At 28.5% G+C, this 17,550-nt stretch overlaps 2 protein-coding genes across 4 annotated transcripts in view; one reads left to right on the top strand and one right to left on the bottom strand.

Annotated features, from left to right (window-relative positions):
* The window catches only part of LOC141454892 (malate dehydrogenase, mitochondrial-like), a 49,903-nt gene extending 37,341 nt beyond the window's left edge, over positions 1-12,562 (bottom strand). Inside the window, exon 1 of one of the 2 annotated variants that reach the window (XM_074129580.1) lies at positions 12,404-12,562. In XM_074129580.1, coding sequence (XP_073985681.1) covers positions 12,404-12,414 — 11 coding nt within the window. In that variant the 5' untranslated portion in view covers positions 12,415-12,562. The remainder of the gene's footprint in view (positions 1-12,403) is intronic. The other variant, XM_074129579.1, reaches the window with a different exon arrangement.
* LOC141454853 (uncharacterized) overlaps positions 1-17,550 on the top strand; it is a 128,211-nt gene that overhangs the window by 57,674 nt on the left and 52,987 nt on the right. The window lies entirely within an intron of this gene.

Raw genomic sequence — 17,550 nt, forward strand, 5'->3', positions numbered from 1 at the left:
TATGGAAGGTCAAATTTTCATGTTTTTCAAATACGTTCAAATTTCAAACCTTCATATCTCTCTAAATAGTTACGATAAAACAGTGATTTCTTCACCAAAATGTAGAGAATAGTAAGCTGTATAAATGATATAAATCGCATTGTTTTAGTGATAATAGTAAATGAGATATGGAAGGTCAAATTTTCATGTTTTTCAAATACGTTCAAATTTCAAACCTTCATATCTCTCAAAATAGTTACGATAAAACAGTGATTTCTTTACCAAAATGTAGAGAATAGTAAGCTGTATAAATGATATAAATCGCATTCTTTTAGTGATAATAGTTAATTAGATATATAATGTTAAATTATCATGTTTTTCAAATACGTTCAAATTTCGAACCTTCATATCTCTCTAAAAAGTTACGACAAAACAGTGATTTCTTTATCAAAATGTAGAGAAGTGTACGTTGTATAAATGGTAAAAATCGCATTGTTTTAGTGTTAATAGTTAATGAGATATGGAAGGTCAAATTTTCATGTTTTTCAAATACGTACAAATTTCAAACCTTCATATCTCTCTAAATAGTTACGATAAAACAGTGATTTCTTTACCAAAATGTAGAGAATAGTAAGCTGTATAAATGGTATAAATCGCATTCTTTTAGTGATAATAGTTAATGAGATATGAAATGTTAAATTATCATGTTTTTCAAATACGTTCAAATTTCAAACCTTCATATCTCTCTAAAAAGTTACGATAAAACAGTGATTTCTTCACCAAAATGTAGAGAATAGTAAGCTGTATAAATGATATAAATCGCATTGTTTTAGTGATAATAGTAAATGAGATATGGGAGGTCAAATTTTCATGTTTTTCAAATACGTTCAAATTTCAAACTTTCATATCTCTCTAAATAGTTACGATAAAACAGTGACTTCTTCACCAAAATGTAGAGAATAGTAAGCTGTATAAATGATATAAATCGCATTGTTTTAGTGATAATAGTTAATTAGATATATAATGTTAAATTATCATGTTTTTCAAATACGTTCAAATTTCGAACCTTCATATCTCTCTAAAAAGTTACGACAAAACAGTGATTTCTTTACCAAAATGTAGAGAATTGTATGTTGTATAAATGGTATAAATCGCATTGTTTTAGTGTTAATAGTTAATGAGATATGGAAGGTCAAATTTTCATGTTTTTCAAATACGTACAAATTTCAAACCTTCATATCTCTCTAAATAGTTACGATAAAACAGTGATTTCTTTACCAAAATGTAGAGAATAGTAAGCTGTATAAATGGTATAAATCGCATGGTTATAGTGATAATAGTTAATGGGATATAGAAGGTTAAATTTTCATGTTTTTCAAATACGTTCAAATTTCAAACCTTCATATCTCTTTAAAAATTTACGATAAAACAGTGATTTCTTTACCAAAATGTAGAGAATAGTAAGCAGTATAAATGGTATAAATCGCATGGTTTTAGTGATTATAGTTAATGAGATATGGAAGGTCAAATTTTCATGTTTTTCAAATACGTTCAAATTTCAAACCTTCATATCTCTCTAAATAGTTACGATAAAACAGTGATTTCTTCACCAAAATGTAGAGAATAGTAAGCTGTATAAATGATATAAATCGCATTGTTTTAGTGATAATAGTAAATGAGATATGGAAGGTCAAATTTTCATGTTTTTCAAATACGTTCAAATTTCAAACCTTCATATCTCTCAAAATAGTTACGATAAAACAGTGATTTCTTTACCAAAATGTAGAGAATAGTAAGCTGTATAAATGATATAAATCGCATTCTTTTAGTGATAATAGTTAATTAGATATATAATGTTAAATTATCATGTTTTTCAAATACGTTCAAATTTCGAACCTTCATATCTCTCTAAAAAGTTACGACAAAACAGTGATTTCTTTATCAAAATGTAGAGAAGTGTACGTTGTATAAATGGTAAAAATCGCATTGTTTTAGTGTTAATAGTTAATGAGATATGGAAGGTCAAATTTTCATGTTTTTCAAATACGTACAAATTTCAAACCTTCATATTTCTAAATAGTTACGATAAAACAGTGATTTCTTTACCAAAATGTAGAGAATAGTAAGCTGTATAAATGGTATAAATCGCATTCTTTTAGTGATAATAGTTAATGAGATATGAAATGTTAAATTATCATGTTTTTCAAATACGTTCAAATTTCAAACCTTCATATCTCTCTAAAAAGTTACGACAAAACAGTGATTTCTTTACCAAAATGTAGAGAATTGTACGTTGTATAAATGGTATAAATCGCATTGTTTTAGTGTTAATAGTTAATGAGATATGGATGGTCAAATTTTCATGTTTTTCAAATACGTTCAAATTTCAACCCTCATATCTCTCTAAATAGTTACGATAAAGCAGTGATTTCTTTACCAAAATGTAGAGAATAGTAAGCTGTATAAATGGTATAAATCGCATGGTTATAGTGATGATAGTTAATGGGATATAGAAGGTTAAATTTTCATGTTTTTCAAATACGTTCAAATTTCAAACCTTCATATCTCTCTAAAAATTTACGATAAAACAGTGATTTCTTTACCAAAATGTAGAGAATAGTAAGCAGTATAAATGGTATAAATCGCATTCTTTTAGTGATAATAGTTAATTAGATATATAATGTTAAATTATCATGTTTTTCAAATACGTTCAAATTTCGAACCTTCATATCTCTCTAAAAAGTTACGACAAAACAGTGATTTCTTTACCAAAATGTAGAGAATTGTACGTTGTATAAATGGTATAAATCGCATTGTTTTAGTGTTAATAGTTAATGAGATATGGAAGGTCAAATTTTCATGTTTTTCAAATACGTACAAATTTCAAACCTTCATATCTCTCTAAATAGTTACGATAAAACAGTGATTTCTTTACCAAAATGTAGAGAATAGTAAGCTGTATAAATGGTATAAATCGCATTGTTTTAGTGATAATAGTAAATGAGATATGGAAGGTCAAATTTTCATGTTTTTCAAATACGTTCAAATTTCAAACCTTCATATTTCTCTAAATAGTTACGATAAAACAGTGATTTCTTTACCAAAATGTAGAGAGTAGTAAGCTGTATAAATGGTATAAATCGCATGGTTTTAGTGATAATAGTTAATGAGATATGGAAGGTCAAATTTTCATGTTTTTCAAATACGTACAAATTTCAAACCTTCATATCTCTCTAAATAGTTACGATAAAACAGTGATTTCTTCACCAAAATGTAGAGAATAGTAAGCTGTATAAATGATATAAATCGCATTGTTTTAGTGATAATAGTAAATGAGATATGGAAGGTCAAATTTTCATGTTTTTCAAATACGTTCAAATTTCAAACCTTCATATCTCTCTAAATAGTTACGACAAAACAGTGATTTCTTTACCAAAATGTAGAGAATTGTACGTTGTATAAATGGTATAAATCGCATTGTTTTAGTGATAATAGTTAATGAGATATGCATGTTTAAATTTTCGTGTTTTCCAAATACGTTCAAATTTCAAACCTTCATATCTCTCTACATAGTTACGATAAAACAGTGATATCTCTTCCAAAATGTAGAGAATAGTAAGCTGTATAAATGGTATGGTTTTAGTGTTAATAGTTAACGAGATATGGAAGGTCAAATTTTCATGTTTTTCAAATACGATCAAATTTTAAACCTTCATATCTCTCTAAATAGTTACGATGAAACAGTGATTTCTTTACCAAAATTTAGAGAACAGTAAGCTGTATAAATGGTATAAATCGCATTGTTTTAGTGATAATAGTTAATGAGTTATGGGAGGTCAAATTTTCATGTTTTTCAAATACGTTCAAATTTCAAACCTACATATTTCTTTAAATAGTTATGAGAAAACATTGATTTCTTTACCAAATTGTAGAGAATGGTAAGCTTTATAAATGGTATAAATCGCATTCTTTTACTGATAATAGTTAATGGGATATAGAAGGTTAAATTTTCATGTTTTTCAAATACGTTCAAATTTCAAACCTTCATATCTCTCTAAAAAGTTACGACAAAACAGTGATTTCTTTACCAAAATGTAGAGAATTGTACGTAGTATAAATGGTATAGATCGCATTGTTTTAGTGTTAATAGTTAATGAGATATGGAAGGTCAAATTTTCATGTTTTTCAAATACGTTCAAATTTCTATCCTTCATATCTCTCTAAATAGTTACGATAAAGCAGTGATTTCTTTACCAAAATGTAGAGAATAGTACGTTGTATAAATGGTATAAATCGCATTGTTTAAGTGTTAATAGTTAATGAGATATGGAAGGTCAAATTTTCATGTTTTCATGATAAAATAGTGATTTCTTTACCAAAATGTAGAGAATAGTAAGCTGTATAAATATTATAAATCGCATTGTTCTAGTAATAATAGTTAATGAGATATGGAAGGTCAAATTTTCATGTTTTCCAAATACGTTCAAATTTCAAACCTTCATATCTCTCTAAAGAGTTACGATAAAACAGTGATTTCTTTACCAAAATTTGGAGAATAGTAAGCTGTATAAATGGTATAAATCGCATTGTTTTAGTGATAATAGTTAATGAGATATGCATGTTTAAATTTTCGTGTTTTCCAAATACGTTCAAATTTCAAACCTTCATATCTCTCTACATAGTTACGATAAAACAGTGATATCTCTTCCAAAATGTAGAGAATAGTAAGCTGTATAAATGGTATGGTTTTAGTGTTAATAGTTAACGAGATATGGAAGGTCAAATTTTCATGTTTTTCAAATACGATCATATTTTAAACCTTCATATCTCTCTAAATAGTTACGATGAAACAGTGATTTCTTTACCAAAATGTAGAGAATAGTAAGCTGTATAAATGGTATAAATCGCATTGTTTTAGTGATAATAGTTAATGAGTTATGGGAGGTCAAATTTTCATGTTTTTCAAATACGTTCAAATTTCAAACCTACATATTTCTTTAAATAGTTATGAGAAAACATTGATTTCTTTACCAAGTTGTAGAGAATGGTAAGCTTTATAAATGGTATAAATCGCATTCTTTTACTGATAATAGTTAATGGGATACAGAAGGTTAAATTTTCATGTTTTTCAAATACGTTCAAATTTTAAACCTTCATATCTCTCTAAAAAGTTACGACAAAACAGTGATTTCTTTACCAAAATGTAGAGAATTGTACGTAGTATAAATGGTATAGATCGCATTGTTTTAGTGTTAATAGTTAATGAGATATGGAAGGTCAAATTTTCAAGTTTTTCAAATACGTTCAAATTTCTATCCTTCATATCTCTCTAAATAGTTACGATAAAGCAGTGATTTCTTTACCAAAATGTAGAGAATAGTATGCTGTATAAATATTATAAGTCGCATTGTTTTAGTAATAATAGTTAATGAGATATAGAAGGTCAAATTTTCATGTTTTCCAAATACGTTCAAACTTCAAACCTTCATATCTCTCTAAATAGTTACGATAATACAGTGATTTCTTTACCAAAATTTGGAGAATAGTAAGCTGTATAAATGGTATAAATCGCATTGTTTTAGTGATAATAGTTAATGAGATATGCATGTTTAAATTTTCGTGTTTTCCAAATACGTTCAAATTTCAAACCTTCATATCTCTCTACATAGTTACGATAAAACATTGATATCTCTTCCAAAATGTAGAGAATAGTAAGCTGTATAAATGGTATGGTTTTAGTGTTAATAGTTAACGAGATATGGAAGGTCAAATTTTCATGTTTTTCAAATACGATCAAATTTTAAACCTTCATATCTCTCTAAATAGTTACGATGAAACAGTGATTTCTTTACCAAAATGTAGAGAATAGTAAGCTGTATAAATGGTATAAATCGCATTGTTTTAGTGATAACAGTTAATGAGATATGGAAGGTCAAATTTTCATGTTTTTCAAATACGTTCAAATTTCAATCCTTCATATCTCTCTAAATAGTTACGATAAAGCAGTGATTTCTTTACCAAAATGTAGAGAATAGTATGCTGTATAAATATTATAAGTCGCATTGTTTTAGTAATAATAGTTAATGAGATATAGAAGGTCAAATTTTCATGTTTTCCAAATACGTTCAAACATCAAACCTTCATATCTCTCTAAATAGTTACGATAAAACAGTGATTTCTTTACCAAAATGTAGAGAATAGTAAGCTGCATAAATGAAATAAATCGCATGGTTTTAGTGATAATAGTTAATGGGATATAGAAGGTTAAATTTTCATGTTTTTCAAATACGTTCAAATTTCAAACCTTCATATCTCTCTAAATATTTACGATAAAACAGTGATTTCTTTACCAAAATGTAGAGAATAGTAAGCTGTATAAATGGTATAAATCGCATTCTTTTAGTGATAATAGTTAATGAGATATGGAAGGTTAAATTTTCATGTTTTTCAAATACGTTCAAATTTCAAACCTTTATATCTCTCTAAAAAGTTACGATAAAACAGTGATTTCTTTACCAAAATGTAGAGAATAGTAAGCTGTATAAATGGTATAAATCGCATGGTTTTAGTGATAATAATTAATGAGATATAGAAGGTCAAATTTTAATGTTTTTCAAATACGTACAAATTTCAAACCTTCATATCTCTCTAAATAGTTACGATAAAACAGTGATTTCTTTACCAAAATGTAGAGAATAGTAAGCTGTATAAATGGTGTAAATCGCATTCTTTTAGTGATAATAGTTAATCAGATATGGAATGTTAAATTATCATGTTTTTCAAATACGTTCAAATTTCAAACCTTCATATCTCTCTAAAAAGTTACGACAAAACAGTGATTTCTTTACCAAAATGTAGAGAATTGTACGTTGTATAAATGGTATAAATCGCATTGTTTTAGTGTTAATAGTTAATGAGATATGGAAGGTCAAATTTTCATGTTTTTCAAATACGTTCAAATTTCAAACCTTCATATCTCTCTAAATAGTTACGATAAAGCAGTGATTTCTTTACCAAAATGTAGAGAATAGTAAGCTGTATAAATATTATAAGTCGCATTGTTTTAGTAATAATAGTTAATGAGATATAGAAGGTCAAATTTTCATGTTTTCCAAATAAGTTCAATCTTCAAACCTTCATATCTCTCTAAATAGTTACGATAAAACAGTGATTTCTTTACCAAAATGTAGAGAATAGTAAGCAGTATAAATGGTATAAATCGCATGGTTTTAGTGATTATAGTTAATGAGATATGGAAGGTCAAATTTTAATGTTTTTCAAATACGTTCAAATTTCAAACCTTCATATCTCTCTAAATAGTTACGATAAAACAGTGATTTCTTCACCAAAATGTAGAGAATAGTAAGCTGTATAAATGACATAAATCGCATTGTTTTAGTGATAATAGTAAATGAGATATGGAAGGTCAAATTTTCATGTTTTTCAAATACGTTCAAATTTCAAACCTTCATATCTCTCTAAATAGTTACGATAAAACAGTGATTTCTTCACCAAAATGTAGAGAATAGTAAGCTGTATAAATGATATAAATCGCATTGTTTTAGTGATAATAGTAAATGAGATATAGAAGGTCAAATTTTCATGTTTTTCAAATACGTTCAAATTTCAAACCTTTATATCTCTCTAAATAGTTACGATAAAGCAGTGATTTCTTTACCATAATGTAGAGAATATTAAGCTGTATAATTAGTATAAATCGCTTTGTTTTAGTAACAATAGTTAATGAGATATAGATGGTCAAATTTTCATGTTTTCCAAATACGTTCAAACTTCAAACCTTCATATCTCTCAAAATAGTTACGATAAAACAGTGATTTCTTTACCAAAATGTAGAGAATAGTAAGCTGTATAAATGGTATAAATCGCCTAGTTTTAGTGAGAATAGTTAATGAGATATGGAACGTCAAATTTTCATGTTTTTCAAATACATTCAAATTTCAAACCTTCATATCTCTCTAAATAGTTACGATAAAACAGTGATTTCTTTACCAAAATGTAGAGAATAGTAAGCTGTATAAATGGTATAAATCGCATTCTTTTACTGATAATAGTTAATGGGATATAGAAGGTTAAATTTTCATGTTTTTCAAATACGTTCAAATTTCAAACTTTCATATCTCTCGAAAAAGTTACGATAAAACAGTGATTTCTTTACCAAAATGTAGAGAATAGTAAGCTGCATAAATGGTATAAATCGCATGGTTTTAGTGATAATAGTTAATGAGATATAGAAGGTCAAATTTTCATGTTTTTCAAATACGTACAAATTTCAAACCTTCATATCTCTCTAAATAAATACGATAAAACAGTGATTTCTTTACCAAAATGTAGAGAATAGTAAGCTGTAAAAATGGTATAAATCGCATTCTTTTAGTGATAATAGTTAATGAGATATGGAATGTTAAATTTTCATGTTTTTCAAATACGTTCAAATTTCAAACCTTCATATCTCACTAAATAGTTACGATAAAGCAGTGATTTCTTTACCAAAATGTAGAGAATAGTATGCTGTATAAATATTATAAGTCGCATTGTTTTAGTAATAATATTTAATGAGATATAGAAGGTCAAATTTTCATGTTTTCCAAATACGTTCAAACATCAAACCTTCATATCTCTCTAAATAGTTACGATAAAACAGTGATTTCTTTACCAAAATGTAGAGAATAGTAAGCTGCATAAATGGTATAAATCGCATGGTTTTAGTGATAATAGTTAATGGGATATAGAAGGTTAAATTTGCATGTTTTTCAAATACGTTCAAATTTCAAACCTTCATATCTCTCTAAAAATTTACGATAAAACAGTGATTTCTTTACCAAAATGTAGAGAATAATATGCTGTATAAATGGTATAAATCGCATTCTTTTAGTGATAATAGTTAATGAGATATGGAAGGTTAAATTTTCATGTTTTTCAAATACGTTCAAATTTCAAACCTTAATATCTCTCTAAAAAGTTACGACAAAACAGTGATTTCTTTACCAAAATGTAGAGAATTGTAAGTTGTATAAATGGTATAAATCGCATTGTTTTAGTGTTAATAGTTAATGAGATATGGAAGGTCAAATTTTCATGTTTTTCAAATACGTTCAAATTTCAAACCTTCATATCTCTCTAAAAATTTACGATAAAACAGTGATTTCTTTACCAAAATGTAGAGAATAGTAAGCAGTATAAATGGTATAAATCGCATGGTTTTAGTGATAATAGTTAATGAGATATGGAAGGTCAAATTTTCATGTTTTTCAAATACGTTCAAATTTCAAACCTTCATATCTCTCTAAATAGTTACGATAAAACAGTGATTTCTTCACCAAAATGTAGAGAGTAGTATGCTGTATAAATGGTATAAATCGCATGGTTTTAGTGATAATAGTTAATGAGATATGGAAGGTCAAATTTTCATGTTTTTCAAATACGTTCAAATTTCAAACCTTCATATCTCTCTAGATAGTTACGATAAAACAGTGATTTCTTCACCAAAATGTAGAGAATAGTAAGCTGTATAAATGATATAAATCGCATTGTTTTAGTGATAATAGTAAATGAGATATGGGAGGTCAAATTTTCATGTTTTTCAAATACGTTCAAATTTCAAACCTTTATATCTCTCTAAATAGTTACGATAAAGCAGTGATTTCTTTACCATAATGTAGAGAATATTAAGCTGTATAATTAGTATAAATCGCATTGTTTTAGTAACAATAGTTAATGAGATATAGATGTTCAAATTTTCATGTTTTCAAATACGTTCAAACTTCAAACCTTCATATCTCTCAAAATAGTTACGATAAAACCGTGATTTCTTTACCAAAATGTAGAGAATAGTAAGCTGTATAAATGGTATAAATCGCATAGTTTTAGTGAGAATAGTTAATGAGATATGGAACGTCAAATTTTCATGTTTTTCAAATACGTTCAAATTTCAAACCTTCATATCTCTCTAAATAGTTACGATAAAACAGTGATTTCTTTACCAAAATGTAGAGAATAGTAAGCTGTATAAATGGTATAAATCGCATTGTTTTAGTGTTAATAGTTAATGAGATATGGAAGGTCAAATTTTCATGTTTTTCAAATACGTTCAAATTTCAAACCTTCATATCTCTCTAAAAATTTACGATAAAACAGTGATTTCTTTACCAAAATGTAGTAAATAGTAAGCAGTATAAATGGTATAAATCGCATGGTTTTAGTGATAATAGTTAATGAGATATGGAAGGTCAAATTTTCATGTTTTTCAAATACGTTCAAATTTCAAACCTTCATATCTCTCTAAATAGTTACGATAAAACAGTGATTTCTTCACCAAAATGTAGAGAATAGTAAGCTGTATAAATGGTATAAATCGCATTCTTTTACTGATAATAGTTAATGGGATATAGAAGGTTAAATTTTCATGTTTTTCAAATACGTTCAAATTTCAAACTTTCATATCTCTCGAAAAAGTTACGATAAAACAGTGATTTCTTTACCAAAATGTAGAGAATAGTAAGCAGTATAAATGGTATAAATCGCATGGTTTTAGTGATTATAGTTAATGAGATATGGAAGGTCAAATTTTCATGTTTTTCAAATACGTTCAAATTTCAAACCTTCATATCTCTCTAAATAGTTACGATAAAACAGTGATTTCTTCACCAAAATGTAGAGAATAGTAAGCTGTATAAATGGTATAAATCGCATTCTTTTACTGATAATAGTTAATGGGATATAGAAGGTTAAATTTTCATGTTTTTCAAATACGTTCAAATTTCAAACTTTCATATCTCTCGAAAAAGTTACGATAAAACAGTGATTTCTTTACCAAAATGTAGAGAATAGTAAGCAGTATAAATGGTATAAATCGCATGGTTTTAGTGATTATAGTTAATGAGATATGGAAGGTCAAATTTTCATGTTTTTCAAATACGTTCAAATTTCAAACCTTCATTGCTCTCTAAATAGTAACGATAAAACAGTGATTTCTTTACCAAAATGTAGAGAATAGTAATCTGTATAAATGGTATTATCGCATTCTTTTAGTGATAATAGTTAATGAGATATGGAAGGTTAAATTTTCAAGTTTTTCAAATACGTTAAAATTTCAAACCTTCATATCTCTCTAAATAGTTACGATAAAACAGTGATTTCTTTACCAAAATTTGGAGAATAGTAAGCTGTATAAATGGTATAAATCGCATTGTTTTAGTGATAATAGTTAATGAGATATGCATGTTTAAATTTTCGTGTTTTCCAATTACGTTCAATTTTCAAACCTACATATTTCTTTAAATAGTTATGAGAAAACAGTGATTTCTTTACCAAAATGTAGAGAATTGTACGTTGTATAAATGGTATAAATCGCATTGTTTTAGTGTTAATAGTTAATGAGATATGGAAGGTCAAATTTTCATGTTTTTCAAATACGATCAAATTTTAAACCTTCATATCTCTCTAAATAGTTACGATGAAACAGTGATTTCTTTACCAAAATGTAGAGAATAGTAAGCTGAATAAATGGTATAAATCGCATTGTTTTAGTTATAATAGTTAATGAGATATGGAAGGTTAAATTTTCATGTTTTACAAAGACGTTTAAATTTCAAACCTTCATATCTCTCTAAATAGTTACGATAAAACAATGATTTCTTTACCAAAATGTAGAGAATAGTAAGCTGTATAAATGGTATAAATCGCATGGTTTTAGTGTTAATAGTTAATGAGATATGGAAGGTTAAGTTTTCATGTTTTACAAAGACGTTTAAATTTCAAACCTTCATATCTCTCTAAATAGTTACGATAAAACAATGATTTCTTTACCAAAATGTAGAGAATAGTAAGCTGTATAAATGGTATAAATCGCATGGTTTTAGTGTTAATAGTTAACGAGATATGGAAGGTCAAATTTTCATGTTTTTCAAATACGATCAAATTTTAAACCTTCATATCTCTCTAAATAGTTACGATAAAACAGTGATTTCTTTAACAAAATGTAGAGAATAGTAAGCTGTATAAATGGTATAAATCGCATTGTGTTAGTGATAATAGTTAATGAGGTATGGAAGGTCAAATTTTCATGTTTTCCAAATACGTTCAAACTTCAAACCTTCATATCTCTCAAAATAGTTACGATAAAACAGTGATTTCTTTACCAAAATGTTGAGAATAGTAAGCTGTATAAATGGTACAGTTCGCATTCTTTCAATCATTATAGTTAATGAGATATAGAAGGTCATACTTATCTCTCTTTGTATTATTCAGATTTTTGTAATTTTTTTACCAAATTGTAGAGAAAGTTTCAGAAATTATCTAGAATCTAACATTTCATGAATACTTCATTATTATCATTTACTTTGATTAATTTTTCAATTAAGATTTGTGTAATGCAGTTGAGTAAATATTAACAAAACGTGCTCACTTTAATAACATTATTATCGTTACGTTTCAACTGTCCATCGTTATTCCTTCATCGTTATCAATTTGTCTTTTATTTAATTTTTTGTACAAACTTTTATTTTAAAAATACAATCATTTTTGACCTTGAACATGTGTTTCCCATATGGTGTATCATATTGAAGTAAGTACAAAATATATATTCAGTGAGTAGTTCAGTGGTACTTTACGGCGGCTCATTAACTTCTTCAATGCCACTTTGGGTGTGAAGCTGAGCCCAGTGTTTCTAGTGTACTGCACGGGTGGTGAGCTGGGGTTTAGCTTGTGGGTATGCTGAACCTAATTAGAGGAAGCCTTTTTTTTTTTTATTTTGTAAGTACTGCTAGTATTAGTTGCAGCTATAGGCGGGGATACCTGCATGCAAGCCAAGTTCCACTTCCTCTTTTTACGTAGTTGGCGCTACCTTCGTCTTTAATGATTCGAAATAAATGATTTAGAAAGAGTCTCCCTGGTTAGGCGATACATTAGCTGGGAAATTCTTCGTGGAAATTGAATTAAAATATTATCTAGCTCATTCTGAGATAATCGAATTTTCATTACGTTAATTCAAGAAAAAGATGAATTATGAAAATTGAAAATAAGATTTAAATAAAAGATATTATCTCTCTCATAAATCATTTATTAAAAAGATGGGAAAATGCTGGAAGATTATTGGCTAAGATTATTTTTTTTTTTCAACATTGAAAATAAGGAAATCCAGGAAATTAGTAGGACAAAGAAAACGACTTTCTTAAAATAAGAATTCCCCCAAATGTGGTAGGAACGTAAGGGGGTCAGGCTAAGTATATAAAGGCATCTCCTCAGTTGCCTTAGTTATCAGATCAGCGAAGCAGAATCCATCCTTTACGTCCGGGGTACATGAGCCGGAAGGTTAAAAAAATTTTCCCGCAAAAGGTTCTAAATTGAGTTTTAGGGAGCCGATTAACACTTCAATGTACTCCTGGTCTCCGGTGTGAGTTGGCTCTTGTGAATTGGGAGCTGAATCTGGTTGGATATGACTCATTATTGATTAATTAGTCATCAGTTCCGTTCAATGATTGATCTAAACCACTGTCATTAATGAATGGATAGGCTGTAACAATATTTATGGAAATATTACTTTTATTAATGAATGAGCTGTACGTACTCGTATTCATGATACATTCATAATAATCTTGATCGTATGAGTTCCGTTCAATAATTAATCTAGAACACTATTATTAATGAATGGATAAGCTGTAACAATATTTATGGAGTTCTTACTTTTATTAATGAATGAGCTGTACGTATTCATGCAGTCTTCACATTCATAATAATCTTGATCGTATGAGTTCCGTACAATAATTGATCTAGAACACTTTTATTAAATTTCCGATTTCATCCTTCTAATGTAATGCATAAGCAAAAAGGTTGACGAAATATTTTCCTGAAGTAAAAGAAAGTAAAATCTAGATCATTGAATGAAAGTGAAAGAGCACCATTTTATGTACTGGATAACTGTGCTTTCATTGGTGAAGGAGTGGCTTACGTTGTCACTACGTCATCAGCTACTGCCCGCCTACTTCACACATCCCGTTTGCCAATGAGATCAGTCAATAGTTTTTGGTAATTATTTCTAGGAAAAATACTATTTAAATTTTTTTTACTAATTTTTCCCCCATAGGTATTTGATAAATTATCGAATAATGCAATAAAAATTGATATCTAATAAATGACCAAAATAGACATGTTTTCAACATTATATTTCCGGTTTCATACTTCTAATGTAATGCATAAGCAAAAAGGTTAACGAAATATTTTCCTGAAGTAAAATCTAGACCATTGAATGAAAGTGAAAGAGCACCATTTTATGTACTGGATAACTGTGCTTTCATTGGTGAAGGAGTGGCTTACGTTGTCACTACGTCATCAGCTACTGCCCGCCTACTTCACACATCCCGTTTGCCAATGAGATTAGCTAATCGTTTTTGGTAATTATTTCTAGGAAAAATACTATTTAATTTTTTTTTACTAATTTTTCCCCCATAGGTATTTGATAAACTATCGAATAATGCAATAAAAATTGATATCTAATAAATGACCAAAATAGACATGTTTTCAACATTATATTTCCGGTTTCATACTTCTAATGTAATGCATAAGCAAAAAGGTTAACGAAATATTTGCCTGAAGTAAAAGAAAGTAAAATCTAGATCATTGAATGAAAGTGAAAGAGCACCATTTTATGTACTGGATAACTGTGCTTTGATTGGTGTGGGAGTGGCTTACGGTGTCACTTCGTCATCAGCTACATTCCGCCTACTCACACATCCCATTCGCCAATGAGATCAGTCAATCGTTTATGGTAATTATTTCTAGGAAAAATACTATTTAAATTTTTTTTACTAATTTTTCCCCCATAGGTATTTGATAAACTATCGAATAATGCAATAAAAATTGATATCTAATAAATGACCAAAATAGACATGTTTTATACATTATATTTCCTGTTTCACACTTCTAATGTAATGCAAAAGCAAAAAGGTTAACGAAATATTTTCCTGAAGTAAAAGAAAGTAAAATCTAGATCATTGAATGAAAGTGGAAGAGCACCATTTTATGTACTGGATAACTGTGCTTTGATTGGTGAAGGAGTGGCTTACGTTGTCACTACGTCATCAGCTACTGCCCGCCTACTTCACACATCCCGTTTGCCAATGAGATCAGCCAATCGTTTTTGGTAATTATTTCCAGGAAAAATACTATTTAAATTTTTTTTACTAATTTTTCCCCCATAGGTATTTGATAAATTATCGAATAATGCAATAAAAATTGAAATCTAAAAAATGACTAAAATAAACATGTTTTATACATTATATTTCCTGTTTCACACTTCTAATGTAATGCATAAGCAAAAAGGTTAACGAAATATTTTCCTGAAGTAAAAGAAATTAAAATCTAGATCATTGAATGAAAGTGAAAGAGTACCATTTTATGTACTGGATAACTGTGCTTTGATTGGTGTGGGAGTGGCTTACGGTGTCACTTCGTCATCAGCTATAGCCCGCCTACTACACACATCCCGTTTGCCAATGAGATTAGCTAATCGTTTTTGGTAATTATTTCTAGGAAAAATACTATTTAATTTTTTTTTAATAATTTTTCCCCCATAGGTATTTGATAAATTATCGAATAATGCAATAAAAATTGATATCTAAAAAATGACTAAAATAGACATGTTTTATACATTATATTTCCTGTTTCACACTTCTAATGTAATGCAAAAGCAAAAAGGTTAACGAAATATTTGCCTGAAATAAAAGAAATTAAAATCTAGATCATTGAATGAAAGTGGAAGAGCACCATTTTACGTACTGGATAACTGTGCTTTCATTGGTGAAGGAGTGGCTTACGTTGTCACTACGTCATCAGCTACATTCCGCCTACTCACACATCCCATTCGCCAATGAGATCAGTCAATCGTTTTTGGTAATTATTTCTAGGAAAAATACTATTTAAATTTTTTTTACTAATTTTTCCCCCATAGGTATTTGATAAACTATCGAATAATGCAATAAAAATTGATATCTAAAAAATGACCAAAATAGACATGTTTTCAACATTATATTTCCGGTTTCATACTTCTAATGTAATGCATAAGCAAAAAGGTTAACGAAATATTTTCCTGAAGTAAAATCTAGACCATTGAATGAAAGTGAAAGAGCACCATTTTATGTACTGGATAACTGTGCTTTCATTGGTGAAGGAGTGGCTTACGTTGTCACTACGTCATCAGCTACTGCCCGCCTACTTCACACATCCCGTTTGCCAATGAGATCAGCCAATCGTTTTTGGTAATTATTTCCAGGAAAAATACTATTTAAATTTTTTTTACTAATTTTTCCCCCATAGGTATTTGATAAATTATCGAATAATGCAATAAAAATTGATATCTAATAAATGACCAAAATAGACATGTTTTCAACATTATATTTCCGGTTTCATACTTCTAATGTAATGCATAAGCAAAAAGGTTAACGAAATATTTTCCTGAAGTAAAATCTAGACCATTGAATGAAAGTGAAAGAGCACCATTTTATGTACTGGATAACTGTGCTTTCATTGGTGAAGGAGTGGCTTACGTTGTCACTACGTCATCAGCTACTGCCCGCCTACTTCACACATCCCGTTTGCCAATGAGATTAGCTAATCGTTTTTGGTAATTATTTCTAGGAAAAATACTATTTAAATTTTTTTTACTAATTTTTCCCCCATAGGTATTTGATAAACTATCGAATAATGCAATAAAAATTGATATCTAATAAATGACCAAAATAGACATGTTTTATACATTATATTTCCTGTTTCACACTTCTAATGTAATGCAAAAGCAAAAAGGTTAACGAAATATTTTCCTGAAGTAAAAGAAAGTAAAATCTAGATCATTGAATGAAAGTGGAAGAGCACCATTTTACGTACTGGATAACTGTGCTTTCATTGGTGAAGGAGTGGCTTACGTTGTCACTACGTCATCAGCTACATTCCGCCTACTCACACATCCCATTCGCCAATGAGATCAGTCAATCGTTTTTGGTAATTATTTCTAGGAAAAATACTATTTAAATTTTTTTTACTAATTTTTCCCCCATAGGTATTTGATAAACTATCGAATAATGCAATAAAAATTGATATCTAAAAAATGACCAAAATAGACATGTTTTCAACATTATATTTCCGGTTTCATACTTCTAATGTAATGCATAAGCAAAAAGGTTAACGAAATATTTTCCTGAAGTAAAATCTAGACCATTGAATGAAAGTGAAAGAGCACCATTTTATGTACTGGATAACTGTGCTTTCATTGGTGAAGGAGTGGCTTACGTTGTCACTACGTAATCAGCTACTGCCCGCCTACTTCACACATCCCGTTTGCCAATGAGATCAGCCAATCGTTTTTGGTAATTATTTCCAGGAAAAATACTATTTAAATTTTTTTTACTAATTTTTCCCCCATAGGTATTTGATAAATTATCGAATAATGCAATAAAAATTGATATCTAAAAAATGACTAAAATAGACATGTTTTATACATTATATTTCCTGTTTCACACTTCTAATGTAATGCATAAGCAAAAAGGTTAACGAAATATTTTC

The sequence above is a fragment of the Rhodnius prolixus genome, unplaced genomic scaffold, assembly GCF_049639745.1.
Source record: "Rhodnius prolixus isolate KJV_2025 unplaced genomic scaffold, Rpr scaffold_15, whole genome shotgun sequence".
Classification (NCBI taxonomy): Eukaryota; Metazoa; Arthropoda; class Insecta; order Hemiptera; family Reduviidae; genus Rhodnius; species Rhodnius prolixus.